The sequence below is a fragment of the Chaetodon trifascialis genome, chromosome 12 (genome assembly GCF_039877785.1).
Source record: "Chaetodon trifascialis isolate fChaTrf1 chromosome 12, fChaTrf1.hap1, whole genome shotgun sequence".
Classification (NCBI taxonomy): domain Eukaryota; kingdom Metazoa; phylum Chordata; class Actinopteri; order Chaetodontiformes; family Chaetodontidae; genus Chaetodon; species Chaetodon trifascialis.
In genome coordinates this window covers 13,066,607-13,081,628 of record NC_092067.1, presented here as the reverse complement: position 1 = coordinate 13,081,628, position 15,022 = coordinate 13,066,607, and the positions used below count along the sequence as shown (strand labels likewise).

General features: G+C 40.6%; 1 protein-coding gene and 1 pseudogene across 1 annotated transcript; one reads left to right on the top strand and one right to left on the bottom strand.

Annotated features, from left to right (window-relative positions):
• Positions 1 to 2,382: 2,382 nt before the first annotated feature.
• Positions 2,383 to 14,328, bottom strand: LOC139340400 (endothelin receptor type B-like). Its single transcript, XM_070976204.1, has 8 exons — positions 14,233 to 14,328; positions 5,493 to 6,901; positions 5,235 to 5,347; positions 4,842 to 5,046; positions 4,423 to 4,563; positions 4,210 to 4,343; positions 4,002 to 4,110; positions 2,383 to 3,287 (listed from the first exon to the last, which is right to left on the bottom strand). Exons 2-8 carry the CDS (start codon positions 5,907 to 5,909, stop codon positions 3,117 to 3,119), a joined length of 1,290 nt encoding a protein of 429 aa, XP_070832305.1. The 5' UTR covers positions 5,910 to 6,901; positions 14,233 to 14,328; the 3' UTR covers positions 2,383 to 3,116.
• LOC139340637 (glutamate-rich protein 6-like) lies at positions 6,167 to 11,735 on the top strand (annotated as a pseudogene).
• Positions 14,329 to 15,022: the final 694 nt, after the last annotated feature.

Genomic DNA, 15,022 nt, shown 5'->3' with positions numbered 1-15,022 from the left:
CCCAAGGATGTACCCCAGAACGTGCACATCCTCTGGTGGGGTGCTTAAAAAGAGCTATAGATAGCTCAAAGCAGGATCAAATCAAGACTTCACATCTACAAACTGTAATAATAATAATAAAAAAAAAAACCAAGCTCCTCCACAAAGCAATGTCAAGAGGCTTGCCACATGAAAGCAGAAGTTGTCCAAAGAGTTGTGGGAAGTACTGACAAAGTTTATAAGAAAAAAGTAAATGTGTTTTAATCCTCAGCAGCACGTGCAACAATGAGGGAGCCTGAGCCTTTAGATATGCCACCCCGGGGGCAGGCTCTATACTTAAGGCTTACAACAGCTTCATTATCTCCCTCAACTCACATCAGATCCTAGCAGCAGTTTGTCACAGGCAGGCTCCTCTCTGCCAGTAGGCATCAGACCAATCCTCCTGCAACACTACTGTACATAATTGCCATATGGACAGCATTTTGAGCCAGACTGAAGACTAAAAAGCCCTCCAGGCAGATTCCCCAGATAACTAAATGAATATTTTATCTCATTTCCATCTAATTTGCACCATATTATTATACAGAACTGAAAATTTTAATTAATTGATAGAACAGATCAAACACAGGTTTACACTTTGATTTTCTGGAGCTGTTATTTTGATAATTTGCATGACTTTTTTCCCATGCCAAGCTTTTTAATCTCCCAGAATTTCAGCATCTCTATATAGAAACACTATAATAAAACATACAGCAAATTAATAACTGTCAGCGCACATGAAATGCTTGTCTTGGTTGTGTGAGCCGTTCCAGTGAGAAGTCCTTTACCTGCCACCCCACTGATTAATTAATTTCACACTGTTTAATTAAATCCACAGTCTGGGGAGTCTGGGCAGCACCGTGGGGAGCCCTATCTGAGCCTTGTGTGTACAGAGATTACTAAAGAAGGTCTCAGACACCCACTCTTTCACTGATGTTGACACTGACGTCACCCTTCTCCGGATACCGGAGCGTGATTGTGTCAGTGTTATCTGGCTGTTGTGAGCTTTTACTGCTAGGGACATGATAGCACCGTACCATTTGTTGATTATCTGCATGCATTAAAGAAGCAGACTGGAGCATTTGAAACAAATTAGCATTTAAGTGTCTGTTGAAGTGTGCTGCTGCGTTATTTCCATAAAGTCAAGATTGCCATAAAAATTCAGTATGGAATTATAAAGAGGTGCAAAAAGCACAAAATAAGAAGAATACCCTGCAGAACAGATTTCAAACTATACACATGCATATGCAACAGAAACAAATACAAATACATGAACCAGGTTACGTCGGATCAAAAACAGCACAGATTGGCTTCAGTGTAAATGAGCATGTTGAACTCCCTTATCCTGTCCAACACTGCTGTATCCAACAGTCAAAGCCTCAGAGACACAGAGACACTGTCTCTCTTATGTCAGAACAGAGAGGTGCATGACAGTATAGCACAGCAGGCAATATGACTGTGTGGGCTGGAAAGCACGCATGTTACTTTCTCTGTTCTCTTGAAACATATTTTTGGCATCTCTAATCACAAACAAACACATTTTGAGTCAGATGGCGCAAATTTGTCTTCACAGTGCAACGTAAAAATAAGATGACATTAAAATGTCACGTTTTCTGCAAGTCGGAGGACTACGATATACTGAAAGGATTACATTGATTCTTGTTAATCTCCCTTATTAACAAACCTAACCCTGACTCTAACTGCTCAATCTAGTGTTTATATGTGGAGGAATGTACAATTGATTAGGTACATAAAGATGGCAGTTGGTTTGATATAGAACCAGCATTTCCGTTCGCTCTCTGTCTGATGCACTGAGACTATTACAGCAACAAAGCACTTTGTACAATGGCACTATGAAAAAGTCATGACACAAAACAAAGTTGCCATTTTTGCATGGTTTCGTTTCAAATTACAGAGTCTTAACTTGTATTTTTTATCAGATTAGAGAAAGGTGTCAAAAGTGCAGTTAAATATGGGGTTTTGTCTTCACAACATATGTGTTTGGAAATGAAGGGAAACACAAGATGAAAGTTTAATTTGAGTAATCTACAGGACTGAACTGAGAAGTTTAATTAGCTAAATGTAATGAAGCCACGTCTCTTCTATACAAGCATTCACACGCTTTTATACAAACAACCAGAATCTTTCAGTTGAGGGTTGCGCGTTTTACTTAGACGAGATAAACTTTTAATAGGCATTCCAGCACACAGCATCAAGACAGTTTTGCAGACTGATACAGCATTAGCTGGAAGAACAGCGCTCTATTTGTGCTTGCCTTGTCCTGTGACAGGGAGACCTATCAGGTGCTCATCTCTACCCTCCGCCCCCCCTCCCATCCTCTCTCCTCCTGACCTCATTCTGTCATCTTCATTTTCCTTCTTCCCCACTCTCAGGTCTTTTATAAAGTGTCTCCATGCATTACACATTTAACAATGCATTAAAAATAGGCCACCATCAATCAGTCATTCAGTGGCGGAGACAGAATCTACTTGTGGCACCAATTTGATATGTTTCTCAAGGTTTAAGAATGAAAGGAACACTATAAACTCTTAGGCTGCTGTGTATGGCAAACTTCACAGAGATGAAAACACACATTCATGTGCTAATAATACACCGTACCCCCCATACAACCCACCGTAATAATTCTGAATTCCTATTTGCTTGATTTCCTAAGGCACAGTGTCTTTCCAGAATCCAGAAGCAGAATCAAAATAATACATATGCAGGCGGCAAGCCATGACAAGATTTCTGTTGATGGGTGCCAGGTTAACATCGTGCCCAAAACAGTGATTTGAGAACTGTGATGCATGATACAGGATAGGTACGAGGTAAAATCTGATGTAATGGTTGGGAGTGAGTCAAGCCCCAGGGGCAAATAGTCTGAACAGTCTGACTCCAGGTTGCTCATGCCAAAGCAGATGTTCAACTGACGACAGCAGCACAAAAGACAGAGCTGCATGTTATTCACAAGGTTTCTCGTTTTATTAAGATGGCATGTCAACGCTGCTGAGCTGCTGCTTTCATAGCCATGTATATACTGAATAAAGAAATATTAAAGAACTCTCACAAAGGATTTCCACAGTTCCACACGAGTTTAGTTAACACGGCAAGGTGTTCCCCTGCTCAGGTAGAGGTGTGGAAGTCTGTTTGTGAGCTTTGATGTTGCAGCTCTGCTCGGAGGCTTGATCCTGCGTTCTGGACTTCAAAACAGACTGCGCCTCGTCATGGGTGACGCCTTGAAGAGGTAGACGCCAACTGCACAGACATGCCTGAAGGACCACACGCACAAAGACATTTGGTCAGAGGACAACAAAAGCATTCCCCGTCAGAGAAAATGTGGAGAAAAATGTTCCATTGTGAGGTTTATTTACATGTGCAATGCAGTCTTAGAAAGGGGTTTTATTTCTTTGTATGATTCAGGGTCTTTTAATTAAAGACACAGCAGTATGTTGAAAGGAAAAAGGAAAATGTAAAGAAATGGATGTGATTATTGTTATCATTTGCAGTATTACTGCAGAGGACGAGCAGTTCTTTGTGGGCTGCGGTGCGCAGACACCCGATGACAGCCACAACAAATCAAAGCATGCTTTAGATATGTCCTTCTGCGCTAATACAATAAAGGCTTTTAAAACATTTCCCTTGAAAATTGCCTTGAAGCTATGTTTTCTTCTTCCCTATCACACATCACTCTGATTCAGTGATGAACTGTCTGGTAGATTGCCAAGTGTCTGGGTTTTTTTGTGTTTTTTTTTCCTTGACAGTGTTTTTATGGACCATTTTCACTTATTACCCCCTCGGGTCATTGCTTGCTCCGGTCTGGCCATTTTACAGACATGACTCCATATGTCCTGCATGACACATACGATAGCTCATCTGATGAGGATCACACTGTTTTCACACCCCCTCCCAGATTTCCCTGAAATTGAATAGTGTCCTACATAGGAACAGCTGGAAAACAAAAAGCGTGTGACAGCATATTTTACCTTGAAGCATCTTTTAAATCTTTTGCTGACCACATACAATGCGATAGGGTTGACGCAAGAGTTGAGTGATGCCATATTAATGCCAAAATAGTCCAGGATGAGAAAGGCGCTGAATAAGGGGGATAAACATAAGGTATTAATCAGACAAAAGAGCACAGACAGGGTAGAGAACAATGAAAAGAAGTACTGGATTCGTCTTCATGCTCACCTCAGCAGCTGACACCTATTAGGATCTTTCTCATCATATAAGGTTAATTTCAAGATCCTGCTCAGGTACAGAGGCAACCAGCAAAGTGCAAACACAATCACCAGGCAGAAGACCGTTTTTGCCACTTCTCGTCTCTTAAAAAGGAAAGTTGATGTGAGAAATGTGGAAAAAAAAAAACATTGCAATACATGCTTGAAAGTGTTAACTGATTACCTGCTTAGTGTGGTCACTTAGCGTATTCTCAGTGCTCTTCAACATTTTCCTGGTCATGAGTGTGTAGAAGATGGCGGTCCAGGCCAATGGCATGCAAAAGTAGAAGCCAAAGAGCCACCAGTCCTTTACTGATTTATAAAACTGTTGATTGAACATGGCAGAGGCCCACAGTCAGTCAGTGCCGCAGATGACATGAAGTCCAATGGTTGCTACCTTACAGCATGCATAAAATAATATTTCAAACACATATAGTTTTACAAGGACATCTACAAGAACGAGATGGACATCTGTTAGACAAAACCATATGAGAGCTATTATTCATTTCATTTCCTACCAACACTCACTGCCGTATGTTAGGTGTAAAAAGACAATCCGATCAAAACACATGTTGATCTGTTTGTTTTATCCTGTTGCATTACCTGCATGAACTGTGCGGTTTGCATGGGATGAAGCAGACATATTCTCAGATGCTTGTCTTTATAGTCCATTGTTATCATATCAAAGCCGACAACTTCAGGCACAGCCAGCAGGATAGAAATAACCCATATCAGAGTTATTTCGATTGCTGTCCACGCTGAAACCCCAATGCCTTTGATTCGATTCCAGGATACTACAGCTCGATATCTGCTCAAATCAATGGAAAATGTTATGGCTTGGGGGACTGTTTTGCCTGTAACAATGATACATTTTTCAGTTAAAGAAAATTTCAAGGGCTAATGCTTAACAAATCTGTCTGCTTGATGAAAAACAGATAGTAGCAGGCAAACAGTGTTTCCTTGTAGGGCACAGGATAGTGCTGCTTATCTCCTTACCTGTCAACACTCAGAGCACATAAGCTCAACACGGTAATTCCAACAGAGGTTTTCTGTAGGAAGGGGACAAGTTTGCACAGCACCACGCCGAATGGCCAATCCTCTGCCATGAGCTGAAGCAAAAACAAAGGACAATTTCAGTAAGACAAACCTGAGGGAATCAGTTCAAGGTGAGATTGAAATTTTAAAATGGATTTAAAGAGAAGGTGCAACATTGTGTTCTCATTGTAATTGCACAGCGTGAGGGGAGCAACTCACCCTGTATGCATTGATTGGAATGTCTATCACGATGTGGATTAGATCCCCCAAAGCAAGGCTCGCAATGAGAATGTTTGGTCCACTTCTCATGCATTTGTTTACATATATAATTTTTAGTAAGGCTGAATTCCCCACTATGCCAACGACGAAAACAACAAGAGAAACCACAGTATTGACATATTTGAAGGCATCTCTGATTCCAGCTGACTCCGAGCACATAGGAGGGTGTGGTGTTTTTGGTCCTGCTACTCGCGTTGGATGAATTGAGCTGTTGGATTTCTGTTTTTCCAGTATTAAAAGACCAGAGGAGGCCGTTTCAGAGAGCTCAATTACAGCGAATGGTTCTGAATGCTGATCACTGGCCTCGACTCTGATGAGAATATTTCCCAAACAAAGAACCAGAGCTACCGTCCACATTGTTGATGATTTCCTCAAAAGGCCCTGAAAAGCTTTTCACCAGCACCAGACTGAAAATGAGAATGGAAATAATTAGCACTGCATCTTAGCCTTGAGATTTACAGCAAAGCATTTAGGTGAGGAGAAGGATTAATTCAATTTCCTGATCAAAAGGCAACAATAAACAAACAGCACTGACACAATATGATACTCTAAGTTATGCCAGCTTACCTTTAGATGTACAAAATCTGCAGGAAATGAGTCTCTGCAATACAAAAATGGCTGTATGTTTGAAACAAAGCAAGACTCTGCTACTACTTTGTTGCTGTGCCTGCTATAAATGTTTGAACCCAGCAGAGGGAAATCAGGGTTTTATACACGAAGGGATTGTTGTCAACATTAGTCATCGATCTGTCAGTAGTGACTGTAATTACTTCCCTTGATGCATCATCCTCAATAAAAGGATGGTGTTGAAGTGCATTGTCTGTTATCACAGGGTGAGATCATTATATAGGATTCAGTAGGGATATTATGTTACTATTGTTTCCCCTTCTTTCACAAAAAAGTTGGCCATTTTTTTGTTTGACATAAAAGTTCTACACAAAATCTTAATGTAGCAAAATGTCTATTTTAGTGAGGAGATGATTTTTTTTTTTTCTCAAAGCCACAGAGCCTGTTTCATTAAACTTAGAAGTCATCATTAGAGAATGTAACAGGAATAGGAAAACTGTCTTCTGCAGCTATTCGACAGCTTGGATGTACACGAGCCCGATGCAAAACTACTGTCGGGCAAATGCACTTGAACAATAACAAAAAATGATACAAATGGAACCGTGAAACATTCAGCAAGTGTCCTCTTGAGATTTTAGTTGACGCGTCAGGTTTTGTTTTGTTTTTTTTTAAAAAACATGAGTCAGTCTCCATCCTACCGCAGAGACTGTGCCTCTGCATCTCCTGAGAGTCCTGAAGAAGGTGACTTCTCCCCTCGACAGCTTTGTGACAACCCGAAGAGCCTGGAGGAGCACGAGACAGAAGACCAGAAAGATCCCATTGTTAATAACATACCAGACGACTGCTCCAGCTCTCTTTTGAACACTCAAATCTGCGCTCCACTAGCGACAAATGACCTTGGGAAAGCGTGTGCTGGCATGCCTCTACAAGAACAATTGATTAAGAGGAGTTGGTTAAGAAAAAGTATGACAACTGTTCACAGCCAGACTGTCTATATGCTCTGCATTATTACAGCTTTTTCCATCCATATAGGCCATTGGAGAGAACCAGGATGCTTCAGTACATCACGTGGAAGCTGTAAGGAAGATTTCAAACTTACAGAAGCATGACTAAAAGACAATAATATTCATATATGATTCCCTTTTGATCATATCATTGACCTTGAATGTTACATTTTAATTCCCTGTGGTACGTTTGTGTAATCAAAATGATTAAAAAGCTTTTCAAAAAATAAAATATGAAAATGTGAATATTATACTCCAAACACGAGTTTGACGTTCGGTCATGACATTGTTTTTGGGAGAAAACAAACATTAACATAATCAGGTTTGTCCAAACTCTACTGAATGTTAAAATTTGTATGCTAAGCAGCTAGCCTAACTGGTATTACCTTCACACTTAGTTGGTTTGTTAATGGTTATTAATCAGCACACTAAGCGATCCATAATTTCAATCCCAGCATGCACTGGGTGATTCTATGGTACAGTGCTTTATTTCAGGGCTTTTATGCAAAGTTTCAACTTCAACCTCGTCCCTTGTTTGCCACTTTTAACTCAGCAGGCAGCTGTTTTCACCAAAAGCGTCTGTTAAAACCACAATGCAGCTAACACATCAACCAAAACAGCTTTATGAGATGATAATATATCAGACGTAAGTCGTTTTTAGCCAACCATCCACTAATTTACCACTAAGATGAACAGAGTTATTCTGGTAGAGCATTGCTGTAATTCTTTGCCTCCTGTCTCTGTTCTCCTGAGCGTTCTGGGCTCACCAGAGTTCATGGAGGTACACGTGCTGGATGGAAGATTCATTACTTTGGTGAGCACTCAGACCCAGACAGATTGGGAGTGGGAGGAGCAGAGTCTCTCTTTCAGCTGTCAGGGTAAGCCATGTCATCAGTTTGGGTACGAAGGGGTCACCTGCTCCTGCCCCCTCTTGCCTCTCATGACTTAGACATCTGTCAAATTCCCAATTATTTCTCTCTTGTGCAGTTCAAAAAGAAATTGAGGATCAGCGGTTGTTGCAGGCAGACGTGGTAAGCGTGGCCACTGATCCTGATTCTTCACAGGTCGCCTGTTCGTGGCGGAAACTGTGTTTTAGACATGGTCAGGTGAAGTTAATTTGGTTTACACAGCACAAATCTGGTGGTAGAAAGTACCTTTTTACTTCTACATGTATGTGACAGCTTTAGATACAAGTTACCTTGCGGATTCATATTATTCAAACAAAATATATAATCTCCAAATAACTGATACTTTTACTGTACTTTAAGTTTTACTTCGAATTCATGGCTTTTACTTATAACAGAGTATTTCTACATTGTGGTTTTGCTCCATTTCTTAAGTGAGATTGAAAAAAATCTGCCATCACTGCCAAAACCACAAATTTGTCTTTGCAAAGGCTTTACAGTCTGCGCAACATACAGTCTGGAAAGCCAAAGATAAGACAAATTTACAGGCATTATTTTATGAGCTGTACCAGCACAATATACATATAGGATATATGTAGGTTACATCCAACAGTATTTAAAAGTCTTGGTTGGTAAAAGTCTTATTGACACCAGGAGACAGAGGATAGGAGGATGCCAAAAAAGGAGCATGATGTACCTTGTGTGGGTCTGCCTCGTCTCATGGATTACAAGCCAGAGCCAAAACAAACTCTTCATGCTGAAAAGGGACCATCGACTTAGCTCTGTATCTCTATATTGCTCATAGGGCCTGGAAATGACAGTGATGGCCTTTTTCATTTTCCCAGCAGTAATAGCAGTGTGTGTAGGCTATAATATCAGAGGTGGAGAGGTGATTGTGAATCTGTTTTTTTGCTGCACTGTAGGTTCCAGAGGTTGAATCTAAACAGGATGTGCATCTTGCTCAGTGTGACTACTGCCAGCAGCTCCATCAGCCTTTCACACACAGCGAACTGCTGGAAAGAGAAATAGACTTTCAGGGGGTGAGTGCAGCTTGTTTACTTCCAATAAGAAACCGAAAATAAATTCATTAGAAATAATGACTGCTCAGATTGACTGTTTGTGGTGGGAAAAGGTTCACGGGGAGAGCAAAAAACAAAGAGGGGAAAACAGTGGAACACTGAATTTTTCTTTTGTTCGCCTCTTTTGCTGTGAGCAAGCTAAACAAATGAGAGAGCTTATCCTTGAAGAGGGAGAGAAATTGGCGCAGAAGGAGTCCGTTTGAAAGATTGATGCGAATGTTCATGCGCCCGTCATTGGCGAGGAAGAGAGGGAAGCTGCTGAAGAGCAGGCGAGGGAGAGGTGAGTGCCGCGTGTGCCCTGTCCCTTCTGAAATATTTTATATCTTGCTAGGATCGTGGGGACAGCTGCTGAAGGACACAGACGTAACCGCACTGGACCGCATATATATTGATATTTGTTTAATATATTTCAAGCTATAAAAGCGTTACATTTTTCTTCAAGAAATATGAGGAGGCATCTGATTCTCAACATTCCCTCCAGGTTTTGCCACTGTATTGTACATTATACCCCTTTCTGCAGAAAATAACTTAAAAAACATTTGCAACCCAAGAGAAAACCTAAACAAGACAACTTTGCTAAGCATGCAACCTTGGGCCCTATAGTAGACAAAGGTATGCAGTCTTTCATGCCTCTCATTGACAAAATATCAATAAAAGCATATTCTCCTTTGTCTGCTCAGGCTGCATTGAGCTCCAGCGTAGGTTGTCAAAGAGATTCCCCACATCAATGATGAGCCTCACATCCTTAAGATAGACATCAAAAATACTACTGGCATGTTTACGCTGTCGGAAGAGCAGATGGTGAGCTGGAGGTATGTTTGAAGGTATGCTTTCGTAATAACATTGCTGCTGCCGTGGTCTCTCCTGAACCAGAACAGGTGTTTTATCAACAGTGTATTCACCACAAAACGTAATAATAACTTGATTATTTTCCATCACAGCTGAAGCAAGAAAGGAAGTCCTACAAAAGTCGGAAATGTTTTCTCACCTTGTGTCCAGATGGACCGGATAATGTTTTGTATCCTTTTAAGCAGTGCACAAAGTGAATGATCAAGGACAAGGTCAAAGTACTTAATGAGAGGGTACACGTTTGTTCCCTTTGATAAAAGGTTTGCACAATGTTAATGATCCTTAATAGACAAAGTTATCCTTCTGGGAAAGCAGCCATTATAATATCCTCTGCAGAACCTGCTGACTTCACTTACATAATCTTGGAGCACAAGGACGTAGCGCCCGGCATCAAAGGCATTTTCACAAATAAAGGCCACTCCACATGCTGCCATCCCAAAGGAACGATATGCTAATACTACTCCTTAAAAACTGTCATTATACTAAATGAAACAAAGTTTGTATTAAGATCAAGCCTTATAGGAATAGTCCCACATTTTGGGCGATATGCTTATTCGCTTATTACATCAGTACATATGAAGTGACCACAAGCAGCTGGTTAACTTAGCTGGAAACAGGGTTAAGCGGTAGGCTAAGCTGTGTCTGAAGCAGCAAAATTCACCGTCAACAACCTCTAAAGTTATATCTTGTTTGTGTACAACAGTGTCCAAACTGTTTGCTTTATTGACTGAAGTGGTTGCCAGGTAACCAGTGAAGATTTCAGGATGTTACTGGTCACATGTAAACAGCAAAGTGGTGTTTTTACATTTTGGAGCCTCAGACACAGGCTAGCTGTTCCCCCCTGTTTGCAGGCTTTATGCTAAGCCAAGCTTAGTGGCTGCATTGTATACATATTGTATACTGTATTGTATAATTCTCATCTAAGTCTCCCAAAATGTCAAAGCATTCCTTTAATTCAATTAGTCAGTTAGGAATCAAATGTAAATGTTATTAGACATCAAAACTCAGTCTTAACTGCATGTTTTGTTTTGTTTTTTTATCTTTGACACCACATGGTTAAGATCTCTGAGATTTCTCTTTTGACCAGAGATGGCTTTTTGATTAACCTGCTGCTCTCATGCTATAGATCAGGATGTGTGTATTGTTAATCTCTGTGCTGTGTCTGAAGGTTGAATCTGACCCCGGTTGGAGGTCTCTGCCTCAGTGAGACAGGAGCTTTGAAGAAGCGCTGGAATTGGTTCTATTTTGACCTGCACGTAGGCAACCTTCCCTTCAAGCCTGTAACCTTTGGCCTCGGCCCACACATCAGTGTGCGCACACACTCGCAGGAACACACGTCCGTCACCTTTGCACATCAGAAAAACAGCATGCGCTTCAGCGTGGGGTCAAAGCTTAAGGCAGGTGATGATAAATGCACTGTGAATGAAGTCTTTCTCTTTGTTTTATACATGAAAAATATAGGAGCGTCCATGTCAAACTGCATGCAGCAAATCACAGCTGTCATGAGTGATTCACAAAGAAAAAAGAGTGGATTTGAACAGAGGCCACATGTTATTTTTTTTAATGCAGCTCATTTATCCAGAGAGCCAGGACAAGCCAGGGCAAGACGTTGTGGAGAGATATATCCAAACGACGAGCTCAGAGATTTACTCTCTGCTTGGCCAGAGGCAGACCTGCGTGTCCCACCTTTACAGTTTCATTAACCAGATGCAGCAGTGTAGCAGACAAATGGAAAAGGAGAAGTCACCCCCAGAAAAGATAAAGACCCATGTAAATTAAGAGGGAAATACAAAATTGCCAACATTTATGGCTGTGTTACAGTTTACAGCCTTATATTAGTTTAAACTTCTTGAATATCTGGTGCTTATATTCGTTCATGGTTACATCCTGACAGCAAGGAGCTTGAGTTTTATTGAAAAATATGGAGAATTGGGTCAATTTGTGTTGGTAATGCTGGGATTTCAGTAAGCATTAAGATCAGCTTGTTAAGATCTTGAGGAAGTCAGAATCTGGCAGGAGAAAATAAAAAAATCTGAGGGAAGGCGTGAAGGATGTCTGCGTTTGAGAACAAAATATAAAAGGTCAGCAGGAACAAATGAGTTCCTTCAGATATCATGTGATACCTTTTCATAAGATCTGCGATTGAGTCTGTGTTACTGCTTTTGATGAAAGAGACTAGCCACACCACAGAAATGGTGGATAGATGCATGTTCATGAAAAACATGAATGCAGTTAAACATTTCTCTTATGATCAAGACCTTCAACTTTTCAGGACACCTGACTCGTTAATGCAGCTCGTTCTCGTCATTGGTTTTCCAAAGGGAAAAAGACAAGTTGTGCGTACATGTTTTCTACTTTGTACGAGCACAAACAGACCAGCAGCAACAAGAAAAAGGCACTAAACCATAAGTACACACATTTTCTATCCCCCTCATCCATCTCTCCATAATCCATCTAATCCTGCCTCTCATCTCCCAAAATCATCACATTTTCCCATCTGAAATATTCCCATCATACCTAACTAGCAATTACATGACATTTATATGAAAAAGAAAGAAAGAAAAGATATCCAGAGACTGACCTGCCGAACAGTTGTAATAATAACATCCTCCATGCAGTTTATGTTACTCCTCTGTAACATAAATACGGCTTCCTTTAAGTCCCTTGAGGAGAATGGCATGAGATCAAGGCAGTTTTTTAATTGGATGTCCACATTCTGCATGTGATTTCTAATTTATTTAGGAAGTAAACACAACATAAAGTATTTTCAAGTGCCACATTGCATGCATTATAGAACAATGCTTTAGGATGTAACTCTTACAGAGATACAGAAGATAGAGTCTAAAACACATTTCTTCTCCAGGCATTGATTAAACCCCTAAAAACTCATCTATGTTCATCAAAATTACATAAGAAGAAGAAGCAAACTGTGCGGGGTTGCCTACAAGTTATTGTATCAGAATGGTAATATATTTTGTGTATCACTTTCTACATTAGAAATGGTGCCTCAGTTATGTGATGTATGAAACCGTGGTTGTTTGAATCCATCGATCTGAGACTCTCATTGGTCCATTTCCAAACCAGAAAGCCACTCCTGCTTATTTCACTCCTGATGTCTTCTAGTATATATAAAAAACATCCCACTGACATGATAACAAGGTTAAAAACTTTTTATCGGAGCAGGTCTTTTATGGATGCTACTTTCCTCCATTTATTGCAGCTTCTTTTCATATTGTAGGCATCACTTTCAGTAAAAGTAATTATTTTTCAATCAATTTCCTCAACAACTCCAGCACCTGATAACCTTCTTTTTCTGGGGCTGTTATTTAGTGAACAGTCCAGAAGGCTACGAGAGACAGAGAGGGATAACAAAAGCTGTTTCAAAAATGAAACCCGGGGATTGATGAGATAAATAAAGCATGGTTGTAGCATCCCTTATTAAATCAAAACAGATACATCCTGGTGTGTATCGCAGGCTTTTGAAGCGCTGCATTCACTCAGTGTCAAAAGGTGACAAAAGAAGCACATGTAGGAAGATGAGTCTGATCTTTGTTTCAATGCTGATGCCATTGTTTTAATCTACTATAACAAGTCCAGACCTTCAGTCAACTGCAGACCACTGTAATGATTTATTTCCATTATCTAGTTACTAAATATGGCCCACTGGAACACTGTTAATTAGTGTTATTCCCAGACCGCTAAATTATTGAGCTCATACGGTCACTGAACGCGGATATATGGTTGATTTACACTCACACACAGAAACTGCAGATTGCGGGAACCCACTACAGATACATAAATATTCACTTTGCCTCCTTTCTCCCACAGCCAAATCCACATTTACTTTACTTTAGTATAACTGAGTATTACCCGAGCGCAAGGTTTTCAGCGGCAGTAATTAAACATTTGGATTTTTAAAGAACAAAGATAATAAACTCTCGGGACATTACTACCTACTGCACAACAGATGTAAAATAAATACTTGAAAACACTGAAAGATATATATATAATGGCAATAGTGAGAGACTACAGAAGAAAAGATAAAAGAAAAGATGGATCTGGAGAACCTCAGCACAGTTTCCTCTTGTTTTTTTCTCCTGTTAACACGTCTGCCATAGAAACAGTTGCTTATTGGTCGACAGTTGCTATGGCACACTTGGAACAAAACATGCCATTTTCCTTTGGTCATTGTGCACCTGATTCAAAGTGTTGATGTTTTTTTTCATTCGTGAGTCGAGCTTGTCACAAAGATGAAGACGCAAAACACTTGACTCACCAGGTGAATCAGCTGAGATGGATTCAACAACAAATCCTGGACTTGGAAACGCACAGAGGTCAGGTAAGGAATGGCACTCGAGTCGGCGCGTCAGGAGCGGCGAGCGGCACAACTAATGGTCATCGAAGACAGAGAAGAAACAAAAAAGGTTGCCTGCATTCAAGGATGGACAAAAGAAAAGTTGAATCTGTTATAGATTTTTTTTCATGGACACGCTTTCAGGTTGAACACGATCAGCACATGACATTATGTTTCCTATTCAGCCTGCAGTGCTTGTGGCTCGACAGCTCGGCTGGGTTGTATTGCACGTGCTTTGAGCAATTGTCGATAATGAAGGACTGGTTTCAGTGTGAGGTCATGTGAATATCTGAGGATCCATGCACTTGAGTGGACAGTTGTCACGAGTCACTTTCTCTTTTTTTCTTTTTTGCTCTTGCATTCGCAGACTTCTGTAACCCAAAACAACAAACATCACTAGCTCCTCACAAGAATTCAGGGTTGACATCCAAGCGGGTGGGTGTGTTAGGGTCGGGTCAGCAACCCAGAAGATGGCTCCCAACGACAAAGTGACGAAGAGGCATTCCAGCTTTAAAACCCTCCTCTCTCTCAAAGTCCTTGACAAAGTGAAAGCTTTGCCAGGACACTCAGAGTACGAGAGGTTTCTCTGAACTTGACAGTATTTTTATGTTATTAAACGTACATTTGAAAGGCACTTTGCAGAGAAACTGTCGACAAATGGTGAATAGATGCAATTAGCATATTTGGGGTCTTTTTGTGTGTTTTAGAGATA

Bases quoted from the DNA above. Each gene is read 5' to 3' on its own strand.
- LOC139340400 (XM_070976204.1), bottom strand. From the start codon at position 5,909: ATGTGGACGGTAGCTCTGGTTCTTTGTTTGGGAAATATTCTCATCAGA. The intron at 4,111-4,209 runs GTGAGCATGAAG...CCCCTTATTCAG, and splicing joins AATAGGTGTCAGCTGCTGAG to CGCCTTTCTCATCCTGGACT. The intron at 3,288-4,001 runs GTAAAATATGCT...GTGGTCCTTCAG, and splicing joins GATTTAAAAGATGCTTCAAG to GCATGTCTGTGCAGTTGGCG.